Here is a 24264-nt window from a genome sequence, read left to right on the forward strand (position 1 = left end):
CAATGCATCCAACCGCACTCAGTCAACATCTTTGACATCATCAACTCATTACATGACATGTCAACTGTACAGGGTTTTACAGGAGGATCCACGCTGCATTGTAGTAGTAGTGGCATTGGCCTTTTAAGGTCTGGTGTGTTTTAAAGATATTAAATCTTTTTGTTGAGTTCAGTGATGAAATCCCTTTTGCCAAGCCTATTCCAAGAGGGAATTCGATTTTCTTTGAGGAGGAATTCGATTTCTTTGGAAATAGATGAAATTGGATTCCAGGGGTTTGCATATTCCTAGGTGGTTGCCAAGGTTTCCTGATGAGACTAGTTATAAGAATTGTGGGGAGAGGTGGGAAAAGAGGAGGGAAGGGGGCTTGGCCTTGTGGGAGAAATTCTGATTTGGTGAGTGGTAGAAATAAAATCCCAGGGGATTTCTAGGGAGAATGAGAAAAAGAAGTGATGGTTATTTGGTGATTTGTCGGTGGAGAGAGGAAAGGTGAGTTTTAAGATTGGGGAAGCAATGAAGGCACAAAAAGGAAGGATTTTAATCTCTTTTTTTGTGATTTGTTGCTGGCAGGATTTGAACTCTGTTTCTCTGCCAAAATTGGAATACGCAAACCATACTTGATCTCAAGATTCTCTGCTTGTGCTTGAATTTTGTTGTTTGTGATGAATTTATATAAAATACATTCTTTCTTTTTTTTTACCGGGTTCAATTGATTTTTGCTTCTATTCTCGCATGCAACTCGCGGAGGGCAATGAATGATTCTTGTCAATGGTTGATTTACATTGGTTAAAATCTTCAAGCCAAACTTTAATGATTGTATCACCGATGCGATCATTTATCAAAACCACGAAACCTATTCTGGGATTGCAAGAATTGAAACAGGTGCCATGAAAATTCTAATATGGAGAGTAGTTTTTGCTCAGGTAACAAGTTGGCGTGCATGCAAAAGATTAAGAAAGCTCTAGAAACAGGAGGGTTACAAAGTATGGTGACAATCCAAAATTTTATCCATCAACCAAGAAACGTTGGAATGATATGACAAATAACATATAGGGTTCCATTCACGTTCAAAAATAAAGTTCTTGGACGATATATCAAAGAAATCACTAGTTGCTGCTACACACAGTCATAACAATATATTCGGTATTTGCTTTTGTAACTCGCAAAAGCTCTAGAAACAGTATTATCAAGCCTTCAAAAACATCTCTCACTCTCAGCAATTGAAGCCTTTGCAAATAGAGAGGACTATGATGAGGATCAAGACAATCAGTATACCCAATACAATCAGCTTAACCTTCATGTTCTGCAGCCACATTTTTCTCCGGATTTGTGTCCCTTGACTGCGGAAGTCTTGTGCCTACAGTTTACCAATTTCCACAAACAATAAAAGGGGATCAGTATCTTTCTGAAACAACGAAGATTAGGAATGCATCTAGATAAATTGTCAAAAGGCGTGTTAAGATGGTGCTGCTATAATGCGATATGATTGTTGTGAAACAGGTATAAAAACTAACAACGAAGTAAATTTCATTTAGATGATTACATGTTTTCCTTAAATTTCATTTAGTAACAAAACTTTCTAGAACAGCTTACTGCTCCCTAGAAATGTCATTAATATGTGTGTGCGGCTGCGTGCGGGCATGTGTGTGTGTGTGTGTGTGAGAGAGAGAGAGAGAGAGAGAGAGAGAGAGAGAGAGAGAGAGTCACTGACCTGTTGATGAAGGTTCTCAGTCTTGTCCACAAGAAGTTCTATTTTCTCCCCCCTATCCAAAACCTGTATCAATACAGAAAAAGGATCTCTTTTATTCAAACCTTGAAAACACCATGTGTTAAGAGGAACCAAGTGCAGCTCAATCTTGACAGTAAATGAAGTGAACACATTAATTCAAAATGGGGTCAGCTGAATTTCATAATCTGCAAACATAAGAAAACACACGGAAATACAGAGAAAAAAGTGTCCATCTAGTCTACACCAATGAACACAAAGAAATAAGAAGTCCAACAACTTCGGAGGGAAAGCACACAAATAAACTGGTGATGAAGACTCAATTCAGCAATTAAAGCTACCTGCGCACCAAAAAATGGGAATGCCATCCCACTTAAACAGAAACCTCAATGAACTGATGTTCAATAACACATACATGTCCACACATTCAAAAGGCACATTGACAAGTACACCTGAAAGAATCTACACATATGACAAATAAGGTAACTTTTGAACATTTTGGTAAAACCTAATGATTCAATGGAAATACTTATGACAGCTTTAAACCAAAGTATTGCATGAAAAGTAATTTGAAAATAATAATCTTGTCAGGAACATGAAATTACTTACACTCGGTGACAAAACACACACACACACACCCAAGTGCCCACGTGCACATAAACAAGCAAACTTGCATGAATACACACATGAAGCAACTTTTAGACGTTTTAACATTCTAGCACTAATGATTCAACAACAAAACTTGTGCCTCATCAATCATGTATCACAAGAAAATATAACTTGAAAAATGTGATACTGTGTTTCAGGTGGGAAAAAGGTCCCCTACCTTCTCAATGTTCTCCATCATGACACCCTTAACTTCAGAGACCTGAGCTTTCACTTTGGCAAGCTTGCTTATCTCTTCAGGATGATCAGCACAATATTGCATATGTTCCTTCAATTTTGGCCTGCAACAAGTTAACAGTTCACCTCAATTATCAACAACATTAGCAAAACAAAACTTCACCCTCTTCTCTCAACAGTCTTAACCCAGCTAGATCACCCACCCAAATTCCTTGTTAAGACCGTTGGCCTGGGCTGTGGCAGCCTTTCCACCGCCATATTTTGTCACAAAATCATCCTTAACACGCTCCAGAAAAGCTATAGGTACTTGTCTTCCAGCCGATTCAGCTGCAACCACACAATAAGCTGCAACAACAAAAACACTCAAGTCAATCTTCGACGTAAAGGCAAAGTCACTTAGAATCCTATATACCACTTTCATATGTTATTTAAGAACGTTAGAATTCTTAGGTTTTGCATTAAACATAACATTTTCCGAAACCCAAAAACACAAATCCTCTCTACAGTCGAGCCACAGTTTCAAGATAATCAAAACAGATCCAATTCATGTCTCATCAACCGCACTCCCTAAATAAAATCTACAAAAACCAAACAAACGCTCTCTTACAGCAAAAATTAATGATAACCGAGTTACCAAAACAGAAAACCCAGAACAAAAACTCTTTGAAAACATAAAAACCTCAAAACTAAACAAAACCCACAAATCAAAAGCACTTACTAAAGCCATTGTCAACGAGGTAATTTGAAAGTGTGGCCATCACAGTTGTAAGTAAACTTGTTGTTAGTAGCAGGAAGTTTCTGGAGACATTGAAAAGCTATGGAATTGAAATTCCCACTGAACTCAGTGTAGTCAGCAAGAATCACAGTTCCTCGAGAAACAAATGCATAGATCAGTGATTTCTGGCTCATTTTTGAAAATTCAAAATTTGGGGGTTTTCAAAAAGAGAGAGATCTGAGAGGGATTTTTTTGGTATCTCTCTCTCCCTTGATGTTTGTTTCCTTGTTGCTTTTGGGAAGGAGAGAGAGAGAGAGTAAAAGCGAAAGAGGAGAGGGCTTACAAAGATGTGGTTTTTTTAAAAAGGGAAAGGGGAGAGAGAGTAAAGAGTAGAGAAAAAGGAAAGTGAGGTTTAATAATGGGTTTTGCGTGAGAAAATTAATTAGGTTTCCAAATGTTTTAATTAAAAGGGTAATTGAGAGCATAATTTTGTGAGAGATTGTTCTCATTTTTTACATCCATAAGACCACTTTTTTTCTAATTTATCTAATAAATAAATAAATATTTGGGCATGGTTGTGAAATTTATTTTCTTTATTTGATGTGTAAGTTAGTGCAAGAATATTTTTTTTAATTTAATAAAAAATATTGTAAGTTATATTAAGTTTTATTTTCTTGAATAGTTTATTTATATTAGTCTTTATTTATCATTTCAATTTAACATTGATGAATTAAAAAATACATGGAGAATATGAAAAAGAAAAAAAAGAAACTTTATTTTTAGAAAACATTATTTTATTTTGAAAGAAAAAAAATAAAAATAAAAGTGATAAATTACTTCATCAAGTTGAGTATCTTCTTTTTTGCCTTAAAAATCAAAGAATGGAATAACCTCCTCTTCTTCTATTTTTTTATTATTATTAACGTTAATATATAGACCCAGTATGCACTTAAAATAATCTACAAATTCTAAAATTAATAATTATATAAATCTCTCTTTAATCAATTCTCTTTGTCTGCTAGAATTTACAATGATAATCTCACCATGCAAGCCTAGCTCGAACATAATAAATTAAGAAAGTGCATGGGATTTGGCTGTTTTTAAGGATTCAAACAATCTCTATCAATTTTAGCATAAAAGAGATGTGGCAGACTCCGAATTCTCACACCGGAAAATAATGTGCTACCGGAAAGTTATAAGCCATAGAAAATACCTTTATTTTGAACATTGGTTTGGAGGTAATGCCTTCATTTTGCCCTAAAACCGCCAAGTTGTAATGATGAAGAGTGAACAAACAAATAGAAAGGGTCATTTGATGTTGCGTGCAGTGTGGTTAATTAGCTTTATTTCTTAAAAATATCAAATTAAATCATACTAAAACTGTTAGCTTTGATAGTTTGACTTTTTTTGACGAAGTCATTGACTTAAATCTTAGGTGAAGACCGAATGAGGAGGATTTAGAAGCTATGAATATTGTGAGTCTTGGAAAAGGATGTAAATATTTAAGACAATTTTTTTTTATTATTTTCCTAACATTCCTGTTCCTACCATTGGTGCCTGTGCTAATCCTATATATAGTATATATACCTGTCTCCATCCAATATTCCAATCACTTTCATAAAATTGTTGCAGATTAAATGACTTTGTAATGCCCACCAAAAAGCTTTGATTCATGGGTTGGTGTTGATTTTGAGAGATCAATGGGTCTCGTTTCTTATAGTGGAAGATTTTGTTTTTTTTATTAATTTTAAATTAATATATTTTTAGTATTTTAAAATCATTTTAATATACTAATATTAAAAAAAAAACAAAAAAAATATCATTAATATATATTTTAATATAAAAAAAATAACCACTGATATACTATTCAAACAAGCTATGAAAATGGTGGAAAGCTTGCGGAATGCATGTCGCTAGCTATTCAATGAGTTTAATTAATTTCTTCCATATTTTCCTCTTCTGGACTGTCACTCATTTCACTATGATAGTCAACGAGTGCTAGCTATTGCCAGCTCGAGACGTCGCGTGGTAAGATTGATCAATCCAACGTTGAGTCTTCATCATCATCATCATCCTCGAAACATACAAGAACACCTTTCTCAACTTTCTGATCGTGTGAGTAATGAATTTTGTGCCTGCAGAATCTCCATTTCAGCAAATGTAATGGCCTCCAGCGTCTAAGTCACTTGAAACATGTCAGCAGTCAAAATTAAGAGTCACATAGCCATCAATCAATGTGATCAGATGTCAACATCTCCAGCTAGAAGACAGCCCGACTACTAATGGAATTGATATTTCTGCATCAAACCGTGTCAGTGTCCAAGACTCTTTAATTTATAGGAACTGGTCATCGAACCTTTAAGGTTTCTCTTATGCACATTTTCTTCTGTTCAATTAGGTGATGATTTTATTGCCATCAATGGTTTCTCTTCTGTTTCTTGAAACATTACTCTCTCTGTGCAGCGCTGGGAGTCTAGGAACGGATGGAGTTTATGAAACACTAGAAGATCAGGTCCATGTTAAAAGCTACACTGAATGGTGCAAGAATCAAGACATGGGAGGGTAACAATAGATCAGAAAGAGCCAGAAATTAGTACTGATGTTATGGTTTCTTCGTTCTCTAGGGTGGATCATGATATGTTAGGAAGGAAGATCACTTTCGAGACTATCACACAGTACTTGTAAATTCAAGAAACCCTATTATTATTGACCAACATTTCAACCGTAATGGCTTTGGGAATGAGTCTGCTATCCAAATCAGTGATGTAACATACGACACTGTACTTGGATCTTCAGCTTCTTCTTTTTTTAATGTCATATATGAAAAAGACCATAAAAACAATAGCAAAAGCAAAATATAAGAAATACAAAAAAAACTTCAAAAAAAAATCTGCTACGATAAACACAAAGACACTACCTAAGATTTTTAATTATATCATAATTTAAGTTTGAATCTAGGATATACAACCAAATAACAACTTGATAAAGGATGGTGGTGAAATAATCAAACAAGTTTATAGTTCCCTCCTCAAAAATAATTTTGTTCCTTAACAACCAAATACCCTAAGTAGTACTATTGAAGATTAATCTTTAAGCTAACCTTTGAAATTTGTCTTGCATCATTCCGAGCTACTACAAAAGTATTAAGTTTAGTGTGCTCAGTAAACAACATTAGATATCTCATCAATCCAAAACTTTCATCCAAACACTCCTAGGAAAGTTACAGTATATAAAAAGATGCTATGAAGTTTTCAAATTTGATTTACAAAAAACACACGAAGCTTGAGTGACAGGCAAAACATTTTGGTGATGAAAAAAAAAAACTCTTGTACTAACTTTGTTTTGGATTGCCAATCAAAGGAACACCTGAACTTTTGGAGGGGCTCCTTTAATCCAGACGTTAGCTTTAAAGACTCTATCATTAGCAGAAGAGGTATTATCAATTAGGGTGTAATAAAACTTAACTAAGAAGCTTCTATGAGAATTACATGCCCATATAATTTTATCATCTTTTCTGTGCTGAATTATCATTGCCTCAGCATTGAGAGTAATTGATGATATTGTTGCTCTTCATAAGACAAGAGGTTCTTGCGCCAAACCAAATTTCATCGTTCAATGATCATTCAACATTGACCCATCTCATGACCAAATCATTTTGAAATAGCAGAAACTTTGTAAAGCTCGAGGAAAATGCTACACAAATCATTTGATCCTATCCACACATCAGACCAAAAGAGACTGAAGGATCTATCACCAATTATAATTTTAATGTTTTGACATAGTACTAAGCTAATAATACTATTTGGATCCAAAATTAATAAAATATCTTTTTCAAAATAGGAAAAATATAACCATGTAATTTTGGGGATTCCATTCTCAAAAATTTAGGAGTAAAAATAGAATGTTACCTATTTCTATAAGCTATGACATGATAAGCTTAGCCTCCATATGACCATAGTTTTAAAACCCGGCCCGGCCCGGCGGGTCGACCCGGGACCCGGCCGACCCGGGCATGGGACCGGTCCGGGTGAATGCCAAAACCCGTTTGGGAATTGGCCCGGCCAGACCCGGTCGACCCGGTGGGTCGACCCGGGACCCGGTTGACCCGGCAAGACCCGGTCAACATCTAGCCCCAAACCCGTTGACTTTTATTTTTTTTGTTTTTTTTTTGTTAAAACGACGTCGTTTTGATTTTTTTAAAAAAAAATTAAATTTTTTTTTGACCCAGCCGACCCGGCCGAGACCCGGTGACCCGGTCAAAACCCGGAACCCGGGCCTTGGACCGGGTCGACCACCGGGCCGGGTCTTAAAACTATGCATATGACCATATCCATTTGAAAAGCATGAATATATTTTTATACATTAAAAAACCCAACCCAAGACCTCCTTCTTTTCTAACTTTCATCACAGTACACCACTTCACGTTACAAATTTTCTCTTACTTTTCCACCTTAAATCACATGAATCTTCGTTGAATAAAGGTTAAGATATTACAAACTCCTTTCGACAATAAAAAAAAAAAACATACAATAGATTGGTAACGAAATCAGGACACTTTGGATTAGGAAAACTACGCCCTGCCATGCTTGGATCTTCAGCTGATGGGGTAACGGGCACCAACACTGTAATGGGCAATGTTGACATCATCTCATCCGATCCTGGAAAACTAATATCTGCCTTATGCAATAATGTCCAGGGAACTGCCAGCTCTAATTCTCCAGTTGTGCCCCATGCTTGTATCACGTCGAGTATAAGTTCTTCAGTGCAACGTCTGATATTGTAATTTGGGATCTATAAAATATTATTTCACTTAATTTCCCTGGATCTTAAATACAGTTTTTTTTCCCTTTCTTTCTTTTAATTTATGTTCATTTTATTTTGCACGAACTTGAACTGATATATTCAATGCAATTATCATTTGAACTCTTATTGACAAACCTAGATTCATATATGCGTGCGCACAGAAGTGTGTATATTGACAACAATTTAAAATTTTCAACTTTTAAGTAACATGAACCATTTAAAATAATACTCCCACATGGTTGATTCTTTAATGGAAAAATGAAAACCATTTTTTTTATTATGAGAATAGTCCTACTGTAGAAACAAATTGGACAGTGGGGGCACACGCGCCTCACACGCTAGCGCGCCGGTATGTACTGTGGAGCGTAGCGCGCATGTCTTACACGCCAATATTGAAACATGCAAAAAAGATAGAAAAAGATCGGATTTTTAAGGTTGTGTTGGTGTGATTTATGGGCCGTGTTGTGTTTGTGATGGTCGGTGAGTGATGGTGATTAGTCGGGCTATAGGTGTAAGGAGATAGGAGGGGCTATTGGTTTGGTCTGTGATGGGTAGAGATGGTTGAGTAGTCTTGGCTAAAGGGAAAGAGAGGTCTGGTCGATGAATAAAAATGGAGGAGAAAGGCTGGTCGGTAAGGAGAGAAAAGGGGGCTGTTGATGGATTGATTTTACTGTGGAGGCTAGAATCTGACAGATAAGGGGAGAGAGGAGCCTGTTGCAATTTTCTTCTTCTTTTTTCCCCTAAATTTTCTTGATATTTCTCAATTATTTTGAAAAAGGGGTCAAAAGCCCGTTATGACAACAGTGACGTCTCAGACAAAAGGAGTTTCTTTAGCATTACTCGAACACAATTGTTGTCCTGCGTATAGGGTACAAAAATCTTGATTACTGGTAAACTGATTGGATTCCGATGGCTTGCTTAAGAATGTGTACAAAGTTTTGTCTTTTAGATTCAAGATATCTGCTTCACTGATTCCTCAGGCTGACAAGCTCAATGTCGAATATAAGAGCTCCCAAAGTTGAGCCTTCTCCAATGGCGAGACGCGTTGGATTGAAAATGGCAGTAAAAAGCCTCTGCCTCTCGAAGAACTAATAAGGAGAATATAATATCAGTGAGAATCCACAAGTGAATCTATGATAATTTAAGGCCAGAACTCAGTCAAGTTATTGAAAATATACAATTCTATAGTAAGGATCCAGTGTTTCTTTTTATAAATGAAAATGCCTAAAAGAGTTTGAAATGCTCGGATTTGTGTGATTTTTTACCACATGCTTCAACAGTTTTATGTTCCAAAGAGGAGTCTTTATTAGAGAGAACAGTAAGAGTTAAGAACTCTGCAATCCACAAGAAATCGCTCAAAGAAATGTTACAGGAAGAAGCGTCAAATGCAGCAGAGTCTTTATGCAGTGCAGGCTCTAGCAATCTACTGGTAATCTATTTGCAGAAGCAATGAGTTTTGCTAAATTCCTTAATGTTCTTTTCATTCCAGCACTCCAATATGATGAAACACATGAGACCTTGAATTGAGAAAATGAACACCTCTGTAGAAAAGGCATTGATATTAAGACATTCTAATCCTCTCAAGGACATGGAAAAGCTCAAAAAACAATACACTTTGCTAAATGCTTATTTCTATTGCTTCTGACTTTAACACCAAAACCATATCAAACATGCTGTGTGGTTATCCTATGATGATGCCTTGAAAACCTGAGTGTCAGACCCTTTCAAGATTTAAGGGGCAACAGTCCCCCTGGCCATGATCACACTGGGTGGCAAATGGCGTATGAATTACCTTTTCAAAGATAGACAGACTTCACCGGAGCTTGAAAGTTTATTGACTGTTCTTGGTCTTGGAAGGAACTCATGAAGCTTAGATATGCCATTTGGGGGAATACCAGCCACGCTGTTGGAAATGGGGAAGAAACTTTTCTCTTGTGAGATAAATGGCATCCTCGTGGCCCTCTTGCTAAAAAATATGGAACTAGACTGATTTATGAAACTGAAAACTCTAGCGATGCAAAGGTGTCTACATTAATTGTTGGTGATGAGTGGCAATAGCCAAATGCAAGGTGAGTTGTAATGGAGAACATTCAAGGTTCTATTTGTATACTAGACAGTATATCTTGACATCTGAGTGTATCTGGCATTCTTTCAGTTAAGTCTATAGGAGATCAGATGAGGCACAAAAATACAAGAGTGGACTAGCTCAAACTTGTTCGGGGTTCCAAGGCATATCTTTATTGTGTGGTTATCTATACTGGATTTGCTAATGGGGAAATATCGCAGACTTGAGGGATATCCCAAATGCGCAATCAGCATTCTGAAGAAAGGAATCCTTTGTTCTTCTCATGTGCTGCTGTTAAGAACATTTGGGGCACTATTTTGCATTTTTCTGACATTGATAGACCTGTGGAGACCTGGTACGTGGAGTAGAATTGAATTGGGCCAAGAGGGATTTGCAGAAAGAAAGGATCTCAGGTTAATATGTTAAGATCAGCATGGTGTTCTTACACTTACATCATATGAAAGGAGAGGAATATGAAGATTCACCCGTGCTAGATAAAGTCTTTAGATTGTGCAATTGTGAGGAAGATTGTTCAGTATGTCCAGTTAAGGCTACCTGCACCAACTATTCTCCAGGAAGCAAAGGACAGTACCAAGTTTTTTCTGAGCTTTGTGAACAGCGAACTCCATAGCCACTCAACCATAAGAGATTGCTCAGATACTTGGAGCCAAAGAAGGACTAAATACATTTGGAAAATGACCTGACTTTGAAATTGCTTCATATATAGAGATTAATCAGAGAAACATACAAGGCCATGGCACTGCAAAGAATTATAGATAACCTAAGATAGGAGGGGGGAAAAGTTCCATCAGAAAAGCATTTTGCTGCTAACCTTCCATAGCAATGTATTGCTGCAACCTTCATACATTTAAATGAATGGTCTTAAAAATATGTCCAAGGCCTTGACACCACCGGAATTTGGGAGGTCCAAGAAGTCACTAATTGTAGTAAAAGACGAAGCATAGAAGTTTGGTACGGAAAACACAGTAGATATGGAAATGATAGACCGAGCTCTTCTTGTTGTTGAAGACACAGTTTGCTGTAATGGAGGAGGAGATGGTGGTGTGTTGGTGAAGGGATGTGAAGCGGAAGCCATCATGCGCTCTACAGGTAGTCGAATAGGAGTGAAAAAAAAATAGATCAAACAATAAAGTCTCGCCGTCTGTGGGAATCGAACCCACGACCACATGGTTAAAAGCCATGCGCTCTACCAGCTGAGCTAAGACGGCTTTACGTTTCTAGTGTTCGCATTATATTTAAAATAGTATAACACATAGTTTACTTTCAAACTTCTTTTTTATGAAAAATCATACCTTCAATTATGTAATTACAGTCATCTCTCTCTTTTAAACTTTTGGTTGTAATTACGACCGAGATTAGAGTCCTAAATCCAACTCTAAGTATTCATCTAGGTGGTAGTTAAGATTTTTTATTTTTTAAAAAATTACTATGACGATCTTATAATTTAAATATTGTTCTTTTAACTTACATTACCTTTTAAAAAATTATAGTTTATATCTTAAATTTTGTTGTATGTATAATAATTTACATTTTAAATTTTATATTATTTAATCTATTTTATACTTACAACAATATAAATGATAATTTTTTTAAAATACAAAATATAAATGTAAAAACTACTAAACTATAATACAAAAACTTTCTCTTTCTATGTTATTTTAACTAAGCTTCATAGTTTATGAAAAGACATACACAAAAAAAATACCATTGCAAAGTCACCAAGTAATCTCATGGTGAAATTAAAGGAGAAAATTACCCTCTAAAATAGCTGAATTTTGTTTTTACACAAATTTAGCTAGGCAAAGACTAAAATACAAATCTTGCATAATTTTTACAAGATTCCCTTGATGGACAAATTTAAAGTTTAAATAGTGGAAGTATTTTGGAGCCAATTTTAGTAATATAAAACTGAATCTAATATATATGCATTTTAAGGAGATCTCATACAAAAAGGCATCAGTGTAATTAAGGAAAACAATTTATTTTTCTTAATCTTTTCTTGAATTTAATCCATAATTGATTATGGTAATGAACCAACCAATCACAACTAGCTCTCAAGATCGAAAAACCTCCCATCTCTGAGAGAAGAAAAAAACTAGCAGTAGAGCGCAAGTTCCAAAGTGACAGGCCAACTTGTCCTCTAGGATCTAGCTGACCCTCACATTGCCACTACTTTCTTTCTTACTATATTTCGAGCTTTAATTTGATTACTTAGCTACGCATAACTGAATATTTCAAGAGAAAAGGAGGAGCTTTGCGATAAAACACTTTCAGAAAAAGAAATGGAGAGCAGTGAAGAAGACGATGATTTCCCTTCTATAGAAAGCATTACTTCTCAGTCCAAGATCGACTCTTCGTACCAGTCTCACACAGAAAAGGTTTGTTTTCTTCTTCCAAATGTTTCTTTGTTTCTTATTTAAGCTAGAATGGCTTAAGTTTGGACCTTAAATTTTGTATTTAATTTTTTTTTTGTGACTATTCGAGAAAATATTTTATTTTTGAATCTGGGGTTTCTTCATTTTGAGCTCAATTAGCGTCAAGAGCCGTTTTTGTCTTCTGGGCTTCTCTCATACTATTGCAGAAGTGTGTTTCTTGGTGTTTTGCCTTGTTCTAAGTTGTTTTCGGTTGATTTGATTCGAAATTCTAAGTGCATTGAATTAGATTTTAGTGATTGTAGTGTTCGGATGTATTAATGGCATCTTTCCCTGTTTTGTGCATTCAATAGATCCGGATTTTGATAGGTTGGAGCTACTGGTGTTGATCCTGGGCATTGAAAATGGTTTTCTATTATGTCATCCTTTTGTGTTGATTTTATGAATGTTACTGTGGTCAGATGGCTGCGTATTTTTTCCACTAACTTAAGTAAGTTTGTGACTGCAGGGAATCAGAAAAGTTTGTTGTGAACTCTTGGATTTGAAGGATGCTGTGGAGAATCTATGCGGCAATATGCAAACAAAGTACTTGGCTTTCTCGAGGTAAAAAATTCCGTGTGTTTTTGCTTGATAGATTAGATGTACCTCATGTCATGTCCGATCTAAGAAAACAAGCTAGAGATTTTTTATTCTCAGACTTTAGAATTAGATTATCATACCTGAAGTGCTTCAAAGAAACGATTGCAAGCCATTTGGAGAAATCTGTTCTCTCTTACTTTCTGCAGGGTATTGCTTCCTCTTCTCCTAGATTTTAAGCACTTCCTCCATTTAAGTTTTGTTCTGAATTCCAGAAGAATTTGGGCCCACAAATCATAATAATTTGGGTTGACTTACTGAAATACTAGAACTTGCATAATGTTTTGCTTCTTCCTTATTTGAGTGGCCATCTAAACACTTGTAGTTTGGATAGGTGACCCCTGTATGGACGGTATCTATCACGATACATGGGAGGTTTTTCTAATAGATAAATGATAATATCTGCAGATATTCTTCTGAACATTTCCTTCCATCGTTTGCTTATTGTCAATTCAGATCTGTACTTAACAGTTTCCTGCTGTAAATTACCTTGCATTCCTAATCTCGTTTGCGAAATTTTGTTTTCTGATATTTGTAGAATGTCTGAAGAAGTAGTGGAAATGGAGCATGAGTTGGTGGAATTGAAAAAGCATATTTCTGCTCAAGGGATTCTTGTGCAGGATTTGATGACTGGGGTTTGCCGTGAATTGGAAGAGTGGAACTCTGCTAATGGCAACATTGGTGATTGTCAGCAAGATCCTCAAGTTGATGAACTTCAAAGTTCCTTGCTAAGTGACGCAGATAATCGGAAAGCCATATTCTTGGAGAATATTGATGTTCTCTTGGCTGAACATAAAGTGGAAGAAGCAGTTGAAGCTTTGGAAGCTGAAGAGAAAAACTGTCCAGAGCTGAAAGGTCCTGGAGATACCTCATCCATGGAATTATCCTCATATAGATCAGCGTTTTTGAAGAGAAAGTCCGTGCTCGAGGATCAACTGATTGAGATTACTGAACAGCCTTTGGTTAGCATTCTGGAACTAAAGAAAGCTTTATCTGCTTTGATCAAGCTTGGGAAAGGTCCTTTGGCACATCAACTACTGCTAAAATCATATGGTTCCCGCCTCCAAAAGAGTATTGAGCTTTTCCTTCCTTCATGTTCTGTGTATCCCAAAACATTTCCAGCTACACTATCCAGGCTTGTGTTTTCAATAATTTCTGTGACAACAAAAGAATCTGGTTTGATATTTGGTGATAATCCTGTATATACCAATAGGGTTGTTCAATGGGTGGAGTGGGAAATCGAATACTTTGTACGGTTGGTGAAGGAGAATGCACCCTCTTCTGAAACACCTTTTGCTTTGGGCACAGCTAGCAATTGTGTTCAGGCTAGTCTTACATACTCCTCAATGCTGGAATCACAAGGTCTGAAACTGTCAAAGTTGCTTTTGGTGCTCTTACGACCATACATTGAAGAAGTGTTAGAGTTGAATTTTAGATGGGCCAGAAGGGCAGCTCTGGATGTGACAGAAATAGATGAGAGCTTGCTTTTGTCACCTCGATCTATGTCTCCATTATCTGCTTTTGCAACATTGTCAGATAGTGTGCTTGTTGATAGTGGAATGAAATTCATGGACATCATTGAAGTAAGCTGGCTCTCTTCTGTTATTCTGCGAATGAAAAATTCTGTAGACCTTGTGTCCTAGTGCTTTATTTTACACATTTACTTCAAAGTTCAAACAAGCATCTTTAGACCTTGTGTCCTAGTGCTTTATTTTACACATTTACTTCAAAGTTCAAACAAGCATCTTTAGACCTTGTGTCCTAGAGCTTGTGAATATATCTGCACACATACATATGCATTTGAGTATGTATGTATGCGTGCATGACACTTCTTGGTTCACAATGTTTCCTTTCTTGGTTCACATCTACTTATTGATCTAGTAGTCTAGTAGTTTATGATGTTCTAATGATCATTTCATTGATAGTATTTGGTTCAAATAATTTGTACAGGATATATTGGCACAGCTAACGCCCATGGCTGTCTTGCATTTTGGAGCCAATGTATTAACAAGAATTTCACAGCTGTTTGATAAATACATGGATATGCTAATTAAATCCCTGCCAGGTCCCTCTGATGATGACAATCTCACAGAGCTGAAGGAGGTTATACACTTCAGAGCTGAGACTGATTCGGAGCAGCTTGCACTTTTGGGATTAGCATTTACTATTCTGGATGAACTTTTACCACTTGCAGTAATAAAAGTTTGGAGTCTAACAAATGAAAGCAAGGAGCTGGAAAGTGAAAATATTGTGCCTAATGCGAGCATTACAGCAGAATTGAAGGAATGGAAACGCAGCCTTCAGCATTCTTTTGACAAGCTTAGAGATCACTTCTGTCGGCAATATGTTTTGACTTTCATCTATTCAAGACAAGGAAAAACACGATTAAATGCACTAATTTATTTAAGTGGGGAAGGGGCGGATTTGTATTGGGACTCTGATCCTCTTCCGTCATTGCCATTTCAGGTTACCTTCTTTTCCTACTGCTGATTTCCCCACTAAGGTCTGTTAATGCTACTCTTGGATGTGCATGTGCTTCCATTCTCAATTTCAGTATTTCTTGCAATCCTTGTATCTTCAGGAAACTTCATGAATTCCTCTGTTACTGTGATCACATCAACCCTGACTTTTAAACTATCTCCATTTCTTTTCTAAATTCATATTTATTAGATATAAGTGCTGAATAGCAACCTATTGTTTCCACCACCAAACTTATTCCCATTCCAAGATATTAGATAGAATTGATATTCATAAATACTTATTAGAACTGAGATCTTTTTTTGAATTGCTCATTCAATAAACTGTCCTTATCTTTCATGTCTTGAAGAAGACTCAAACCCCCATGCTCTTTAGCACTTATGTGAGTGTTTCAGTCCTTTGTGATATATTGTCTTAATCTTCGGTTTTGCAAATAGTGTGTTAATGCTTTGATCTGACTCTATTTACTTGCTATTCAACTTAAAACATGCTCTCGAGAAACCTATTGTCAAGCCAAGGATCTTGGATCCGACCCCCTTTCTCTCATTCAGCCACTATACAGAAATTGGGCTTACTATGTATTTTGCACCAGTATCCTTTTGGTACTGACACTATGTTTTTCTGCAGGCATTATTTTCAAAGCTTCAGCAATTGGCAACTGTGGCTGGAGACGTGTTACTTGGGAAAGAGAAAATACAGAAAATTTTGCTTGCTAGGCTAACAGAGACTGTTGTGATGTGGCTGTCTGAGGAGCAGGAATTCTGGGATGTGTTTGAGGATGAATCAGTTCCACTTAAGCCACTTGGTTTGCAGCAGGTATTTTGTTGTGTCCTCTGAGAGGATGCCAGGGTGGGGGTGTTTATGTGTTTTTATATTTTTTTCTAGAAGAAAAAATTGTTTTGTTGGTCATAATACATTTACCAGCTCTTTCCAAGTTCTTAGAAAAATATTTTCCGCGAAGAATAATTTGTATTCGTTGCACTCTTCCAAGTTTGTCCATTAATAAATAATTTCTGTAAGTAATAATCTTCTTTTATATCACAAGTTAGAGTACAGGACTAATTGAGCATTGTGAAAATCAGAAGTTAAGAAGTTATTTGTTTGAGTGAGAGTCAGTGACTTGGTCCCACAACTGGGTAGATTTGCTTTCTTGTTATCTCTTCTCCTATTCTGTATTCATTGACAATCACTTGAATTTTTTTTACAGTTAATTCTTGACATGCACTTCACTGTTGAAATTGCTCGTTTTGCTGGCTATCCATCTCGACATGTGCATCAGATTGCTTCGGCCATAATTGCTCGAGCAATCAGGACTTTCTCAGCTAGAGGCATAGACCCACAAAGGTAGTCACATTTCATTTCCATGAAGTACTGCTGTTCTTACTGGCAACTGATTTTGCCACCTTCTCCTGTGCAGTGCACTACCTGAGGATGAATGGTTCGTTGAAACTGCAAGGACAGCCATCAACAAACTTTTGTTAGGAACGTCTGGGTCAGACACATCTGAGATTGACGAGGACCATATTATCATACACGACGAGATGGTTTCAGACTCTGACGAGACTGCTTCTTCCCTTTCGTCAATAGAATCATTCAAGTCTTTTGCTTCTGCAAACATGGGTGAACTAGATAGTCCCGTGTATTTCACTGATCCCGAGGGTTGAAGATTTTTCCATGACAGCAATCTCTGATCAAATTTTTGGATGTAAAGATTCAAATTGTGAGGCTTAGGACCATGCATGTCATAGGACGTAATGCTCACAAATGTTGTAGCAAAATATATTGCTGTAGTATATCTATTAATATTAGTTGAGAGGTGCAATTCTAGAACCGTAACATAAGAGCAATGCTTCATGCTGACCAACTCTGTAGTTGCTAATCCCAGCTGATGTATCTTGTCAAGTGAGGTAGTTTATGCAATTTGAAAAACATTTCGTACCAATTCAAAAAATAAAACAAAATAAAATTATTTTTATTTTATTTTAAATCTCGATCCGTTTCGGATTTTTCAGCTAAATTATGTCTGTAATGTTTCGGTTTCATTCTACATGTTTCGTTTCGGTCTTGAAAAGCCATTAAATTAAATTATACCTGATTCAATTTAATTAATTAAACCACCTAAATATAAAAAGCTTTTTTTTCATTACTATTTTCAATAAAAATGATATTATTAATAATATTGAAAATTATTATTACTATTTTTATTAATAATGATATTCATTTTTTAAAATTAGATTTATTACTAATAAATATAGTTTATATTCATGTTGTTTTTTTCAAGTTTATACCTTGTAGAAATTTGAGCAAAATAAAATATGCTTTAGATCTCATTAGCCTGGATAATATTGATCTAGTTTTATATTTAAAATATTTATGTTAAAACATTTTAATTTTATAATATTTTATTTAAGTTGAATTACTTAATCTTGACTATTTAGAGATATTTTAAATTTTAAAATTATATTTTTTGATATTATATTTATATTGTATAATTTATAATTAATTTATCTTGAATTTAAATTTTATTCAAGACCCTGTTCATTCTCTTCTCCAGGAAAGGCAAAGGAAATCCATTTGAGACACCACTAACACAGCTTCGGCCAGACACGATCTCCTCACCCACACGATATTCTCTAAATGCCAGAAGTGGTCTTGCAATGACAGGGCCTTTAGCACCCGACTAGTCTTCAAATGAAGGCGAACGTGCAAGACGCCCATCGTGCAGATCGTGCACGATCATACATTCTTTGGCTTCATAAAAGCCAGAGAAGGACCATGATAGGAGGGGAGAGAGATGCAAGCAGAGAAAGACTGGGAGGGAAGAAACGAAAAACCAGAGGGGGGAACAAAGGAAACTGGGGAAGAAGAAAGGCAAACAGGGAAAGAGAACAAACACAAGGGCAAATACAGAGTGAACCGAGGGTTTTCCAGGGGATATAAACGATAAGGAAAAAGACTGAGGAGAAAAAATCATAAGGAAACAGAAGCACAGAACAGAGGGGCACAAGAGGCCACGAACGAAGAAACAAACCCAGAGAACAGGGGGTGAGATACAAAGAACAGAGAAACCAAAAAGCAGAGAAGAACCCAACACGGGAAAACACATAACAGAGAAGAACAAAGAAGGAAGAAGAAGCCTTGTCCAGACGTCGTCGCTCCAGCCCACCAGCTCCAGCAGACCAGGTAAGCCTTTCTTCTTCTCTTCCTGCTTTGCAAAATAATTCATTTGATATCGTGCATCTTCATTTATAATTAACTCCTTCCTGTAGAAAAGGTAAATTAACATTTCACGCACGCCTGCCGATTTGCCCAGCGGTCCGGATCACTGGTTTGGAACAATGACAAGGCAGCTTGTCCAGCCTAACAAAAAAAAAAAAAATTATGTTTTTTAATTGTGCTTTTTTACTATTTTATTTACCCTTTTTGTTTAGACTAGTTGTTTCTCAGTTTTTTTAAAATCATTAGATTTTTCTATCCTAAAAACTCAACTATTTTGTTTCTATTCAGATCTTTTAATTTACAAGAATTATATCGAACTCTAATATTTTATTTGATATATTTTTCATCTATTTTACTGCCTTTTATCCAGAATATGCACCTGTAGAATCTACATCAAATTTTGCACATCAAATGCAGAAAATTTTGAGACCCATCCAAGATGACACGAGTACCATAAGGAAAGGAAGTGTCATTTCTACCGCATCTCTCCGACCTGTCTTTAAAAATCCATTAATTTGTTTTAATAAAAAAAAAGATGGTTCTTTTTTATCTACCCTATACTTCAAAATCTTAAAAAATGGACGCACATGCATGAGCAGCTTATATACTGAAATTAACAATATATATCAAACCCAGAGGATTAATTTTAGGATGTTGACGTAGCATATCATAAGACAAATAGAAAAGCTCTGGAGAAAGAGTCTCAAGTCTATAGTTTTTATTCAAACCATAGCTAAATAACTAGAGTCCTAGCAATGCATATTATAAGTTTGCCATAGTTGGGCTAACTAAGAAAATCAAAATAACTTGAAATATGACACTGACGAAAATAGATATAATAGATAACTAGGAGATGCAATCTGGTCCGCTGATCAAATCCCTGAAAAAAAATTCCCACGTTACAAGGCTCTAAATCAGCTTCTACGTACTCCTTGAACTTCGACTCGATCGGAGGTTTTCAGATGTTGAAATAGAATTAATCGTCATGAGCTGCTCCCTTCTCTCTGGATCGACTCGTCGGAAGGGGTATTAGGTGGAGGATCATTAATCCCAGCTGGTATTTCCTGAACTATGGCCCCATGAATCCGTAGACCACCCTTCCATTTGTTAGTCCACACTTCATACAAGCCAAAATAGAGCTTCACCTCGTCATTTTTATCGTTTTCATCACTTTTAAACTCAATCCGACACTTATCCGGAGGAAATTCCTTTACTTCTTCGCTTAATTTTGATAGATCTATTTCTTTGCGCTCATACTTTCCCTTCTTTCCTATCCTAGCCATCACCGTTACAGGAACTTCCCAGCCAAAGGAATGCTCTTCGTTCATGGATAACATAAAGCTAACTTCATACGCCTTCCCTTTGGTTACAGGCATTTCACCACTTACATCAAGCCAGCACACCTCCAGCAGCTCTACTGGACGACCATCCCTATATTTTGCAAAGAGCAAATAGATTCAAATTGACATAAACAAAATAGGCTCTACATTACTATAGCACCACTATTCCGAATCTGCAGATTCACGAAAGGTAGTGATACAGTTCCATCATGATGGTAAACCATTGGTCTTTAGTTTAATATACTCACCCCTAAAATTCAATCCTGTCATGTAAAGAAATAAATAAAAAAAAACTTTGTTTTATGGTCTCCGCCAAAAATGAAAGGAAACAACAGAAAGAAACAATAACTAAAAGTATGGCCGGAACTGCACCATATACTGATTTCTAAACCTTAACTTTCCACGTTTAAGAATGTAACAATTTGGCCTTGGGATATTTGTAATCTTTACTTAACAATTTGAAGATTTTTGTCAAAATGATTCGTATAATTTTATAACACCTCTGAAAAGCTTTTTGTAATTTACCCTAAAACATAAACGTGGATCAAGAGAAAACCTATGTTTTCAATAAACTAAATAGTTAATCCCTTTGTTTTAAATTAATTGGTCCTGTTGTTGGTTTTTTACCAACAATATTCTTATCTATAATCAAAATTTACAATCTTATCTACTGTAGACAAAATTAAGTCTTTCAAAAAGGTAATTTAGGAATTGTTTTTAAAAAATCAACAGTCAACTTTGCTTAAAGAATTAACATACAATTTTGAAAAGTAAAGGGACCAACTTACAAAAGCAAAAAAATATTGTATTTTTCCTCTCTAATAATTAAGAATATTGTACAATTTTTAATAAAGATGTATTTGTAAAACCCGCAAAAAAATATTGCATAAAAAATTAACAAATTCATCAACACAATAAATTATTTCTAGCTGGGTTTGGAAGAGAAAGAAAGCTTGATTATGGTTATGACTGTCTGGGTTATTGTTGGGTTAATTAATGGATTGAATAGTAGAGAGAAGAAAAAGATAGAAGGAGAAATTTGGGGAGATTGGGTATCTAAAAGAGAATAAAAATAGAAAAAAAAAAAAACAGATATGAACCAGATAGTGAGGGTTTTTTTTTTATAAAAAAAACAATCAATATATAAAATACTTTTTATGAATTTAAAAAACTTTCATAAATATTTTATAATATTCAAATTATAACTATCAATACTTTCTCATTACAGAAGAGTTATGCATGAAAAGGATAAAGAACCATTATAAAAAAATTAAATTGGTTCAATTCTAAAAAGACTAGATATAATTGTTTTTATTTTTCATATCTACTATTAAATTTTAATAGTGACAACTTAAACACCATACAAATTTTCTAAGATATTGATCCTTTTAAAACTTTATATATTTGTAAATTATGATTTTTTATAATGAATACATGCAAGAATATTAATTAATTAAAAATCTTGATTGTAATTTAATGATTCTAATTTTACTTTTATTAACAAAACATTTGTAACATAACAATAGATCAAGCACACCAAGATTTGTAACATAACAGCATAACTGTTCAAGAAGAAAACAGGTATGTTATCCTCACCCTTCAGGAATACTCCAAAACTGACTCTCTTCCTGCCAGCAGATTTTAAGATCCTTTGGTTTAAACACCTTTTTGCCACCAGTGCCCTGTGTCAAACAAGAGAATTTCCAAATTGCCATTATTAAATCGTTTCGTTTGACCCCTAATCATCACAAACTAATTATCTTAATTAATTACCATTCAAGCAGTAATAATATTCTGACCTCTGAGGAGACTTTATCCGTCTTTAACCCATCTGTAGATGATTTAGACTCTTTCGGCTTCATATTCCTATTACCTCTGAAGAATAGTGTCCTTAGATCTCAATATCAAAATATTCTTATAAAAAATAAATTAAAATAAATTATGAATTTCAATTCTCAACCAATCCGATTTAATATTAAATGATAATAAGACTGATATAACTTCCTAAAAAAATAAAAATAAGAAATGACTTGATTTAACAAAGATTAAAATGCCAAAACTCGTGACCTCGATTTTAAGATCAAGATATTTTCATTAAAAACAAATCAAAATAGATTCTAAAACTTAATTCTCAACCGATCCAATGTTAAATGATAAAATTAAAAAAAAAACCAATTAAATAAAATACAAAAAACAACCCGAGTTAACTCAGGTTAATCCATTAAGCATTATTTATTCTTCAGTCCTCAACATATTGGCGATCTCGATTCACCTAAAAAAGTAATTGATTTTATTCAATAGATCAATCTTGTCTTTTTATCACCTTAATAATAAATTTTCGCATCGCCCTTGGATGGCTGGCTGATCTATTGACGTAAAATAGAATAAAGGACCTTTTTCCATTTTCTATGTGCAGATCATATACCAAAAATAAACTGATTAGTAAACAATGTTTCAACCACTGCAAAAAAAGCATGCACAAAGAAGCTTCAAATAGGAGGAAAAAAAAACCATATTCTCACCTTCCACCAAATCTCGGATCAAGCAGCCTGGACAAAAATTTTGATGTACGACCCTTTAAAACATGCCACACAAGAAAAATTCCAAATTGTCATATCATTAAAACATTTCATTTGCTCCCCTGATCATTACGAACTGATTATCTGAATTACCGAAGAAGTAAAAAGAATTCCGACCTGTCGAGGCGTTCGTCGAGAGTCTCCGGCCCCTTTGCTTGAATTTTTGGAAGTAGAACTCATGATCTGGATGCCAAAGAGATTTCAAGGAACAATAACGATAGCTTTTTTTCTTTTTGTCAGATGAGAGGGTATTTTAGGTTCACATATGGACATTAGACTTCTACCTTAAGATTGATAGTGGGATTCCCATCATGAAGTGTAGTCCTAGTCTATCTAAAGTAAAGTGATATTGTTTGACAGGTTGCTTTTGATTTTTTCCTTAATTATTGTTTATGTATTGCTAAGTTTAAAAACAAGTAACGATGATTTGATAAACTTTTTATTAAAAGTGTTATTAACATTTAAATGACAAATATTAAAGTAAGTAATTTTTCATCATAATTTATGTTATATAAGCAAAGTAATTTTTCATCTGTTGAGATGAACATGAAAAGGTGTAAAATGAACTATAAAAACCAATATTTGTTTTTTCATTTAATCAAAATATCCCAACTAGTAAAAATAAAAGAGAATAAATATATAAAAAAAATATGTACCTCTTGTTTGTTTTTTTTTGTTTTTATTTTTATTTTTGTCGATGACAAAAATATCTTCCACTACTAGAAAATCAACGAATACTGACAGAATCACCAATGTTTTTTTTTTTTTATCGGTATTTTGCAGTGATATTTACCGACTGAATTTATTCCATTGCTAACCCCGTCAATATATACTGATAGCAACATTCCATTAGTATATACCGAGGGAATCCCAGTCGGAATATAAAGAATTTTAAAAAACAAAGTAGTGCGATGACGTGTAAGTTTTTGTGGATGACTTTACCGACGAAATTACAGTGATATTCAAACTTGGAGTTCCGACAGTGACGTGTTTATTGTACCGACAGAATTGCTAACAGGTTGACAGACAAAATTATTCTGTCTGTAATTCTATGAGTAATATTTAATATATGACCTGACCATCAACCTTTCTTTTCTCTATTTTTCCTTCTTCTTCCCCTTTATATCTAAACATTACCCCCTCATTACAAACAACCAAGCTTTAATTGCAATGGTATCTTATTGCAAAATATTTTTTTATACTAAGAAAGGAGTAATAAAATTTTAAAAATAAAAGGATTATCTTTGACAATAATAGATTTTAGCTTAATAAACCGTTATGTGCTTCAATAAGTAAGTAAGTGTTTTATACTACTGTTGTTTAAATAACATATATGATTGGTATGTTTTCCGACAACATGTTTCTATTTTTAATTCCATCAATAATTTTACTATCAATTCAAAACATAAAAGGAATATTTCATCTGCGATCTGGGCCTTTGTTTCTCCCTTCCTAATCATCTCTCCTTTT

At 34.9% G+C, this 24264-nt stretch overlaps 2 protein-coding genes, 1 non-coding gene and 1 pseudogene across 4 annotated transcripts; 1 reads left to right on the forward strand and 3 right to left on the reverse strand.

Moving 5' to 3' along the window:
• Positions 1-1033: 1033 nt before the first annotated feature.
• Positions 1034-3513, reverse strand: LOC118028370 (vesicle-associated membrane protein 722-like; annotated as a pseudogene).
• A 7792-nt stretch (positions 3514-11305) lies between these two features.
• On the reverse strand, positions 11306-11378 carry TRNAK-UUU (transfer RNA lysine (anticodon UUU)). Its single transcript has one exon. It is a non-coding gene; the product is annotated as a tRNA-Lys (tRNA).
• Positions 11379-12123: 745 nt separating this feature from the next.
• LOC118028364 (exocyst complex component EXO84C) lies at positions 12124-17634 on the forward strand. The gene is made up of 7 exons (XM_035031930.2): positions 12124-12548; positions 13051-13145; positions 13717-14761; positions 15129-15644; positions 16284-16472; positions 16864-17000; positions 17074-17634. The coding sequence occupies exons 1-7, from the start codon at positions 12453-12455 to the stop codon at positions 17318-17320; spliced, it is 2325 nt and encodes a 774-aa protein (XP_034887821.1). The 5' UTR covers positions 12124-12452; the 3' UTR covers positions 17321-17634.
• A 1863-nt stretch (positions 17635-19497) lies between these two features.
• Positions 19498-23045, reverse strand: LOC118028285 (protein PHLOEM PROTEIN 2-LIKE A9). 2 transcript variants are annotated; one of them, XM_035031831.2, is made up of 5 exons: positions 22912-23045; positions 22738-22790; positions 22015-22081; positions 21812-21897; positions 19498-20306 (listed from the first exon to the last, which is right to left on the reverse strand). In XM_035031831.2, exons 1-5 carry the CDS (start codon positions 22972-22974, stop codon positions 19859-19861), a joined length of 717 nt encoding a protein of 238 aa, XP_034887722.1. In that variant the 5' UTR covers positions 22975-23045; the 3' UTR covers positions 19498-19858. The 2 variants fall into 2 exon arrangements, with proteins under 2 accessions (XP_034887722.1, XP_034887721.1); XM_035031830.2 differs by having other exon boundaries at positions 22015-22090.
• Positions 23046-24264: the final 1219 nt, after the last annotated feature.

The sequence above is a fragment of the Populus alba genome, chromosome 15, assembly GCF_005239225.2.
Source record: "Populus alba chromosome 15, ASM523922v2, whole genome shotgun sequence".
In the NCBI taxonomy this organism is placed as follows: domain Eukaryota; kingdom Viridiplantae; phylum Streptophyta; class Magnoliopsida; order Malpighiales; family Salicaceae; genus Populus; species Populus alba.

Bases quoted from the DNA above. Each gene is read 5' to 3' on its own strand.
- LOC118028364 (XM_035031930.2), top strand. From the start codon at position 12,453: ATGGAGAGCAGTGAAGAAGACGATGATTTCCCTTCTATAGAAAGCATT. The intron at 14,762-15,128 runs GTAAGCTGGCTC...TAATTTGTACAG, and splicing joins AATTCATGGACATCATTGAA to GATATATTGGCACAGCTAAC. The intron at 17,001-17,073 runs GTAGTCACATTT...TCTCCTGTGCAG, and splicing joins AGAGGCATAGACCCACAAAG to TGCACTACCTGAGGATGAAT.
- LOC118028285 (XM_035031830.2), bottom strand. From the start codon at position 22,974: ATGAGTTCTACTTCCAAAAATTCAAGCAAAGGGGCCGGAGACTCTCGA. The intron at 22,091-22,737 runs GTGAGAATATGG...ACTATTCTTCAG, and splicing joins GATCCGAGATTTGGTGGAAG to AGGTAATAGGAATATGAAGC. The intron at 21,898-22,014 runs GTCAGAATATTA...TGTTTGACACAG, and splicing joins CGGATAAAGTCTCCTCAGAG to GGCACTGGTGGCAAAAAGGT.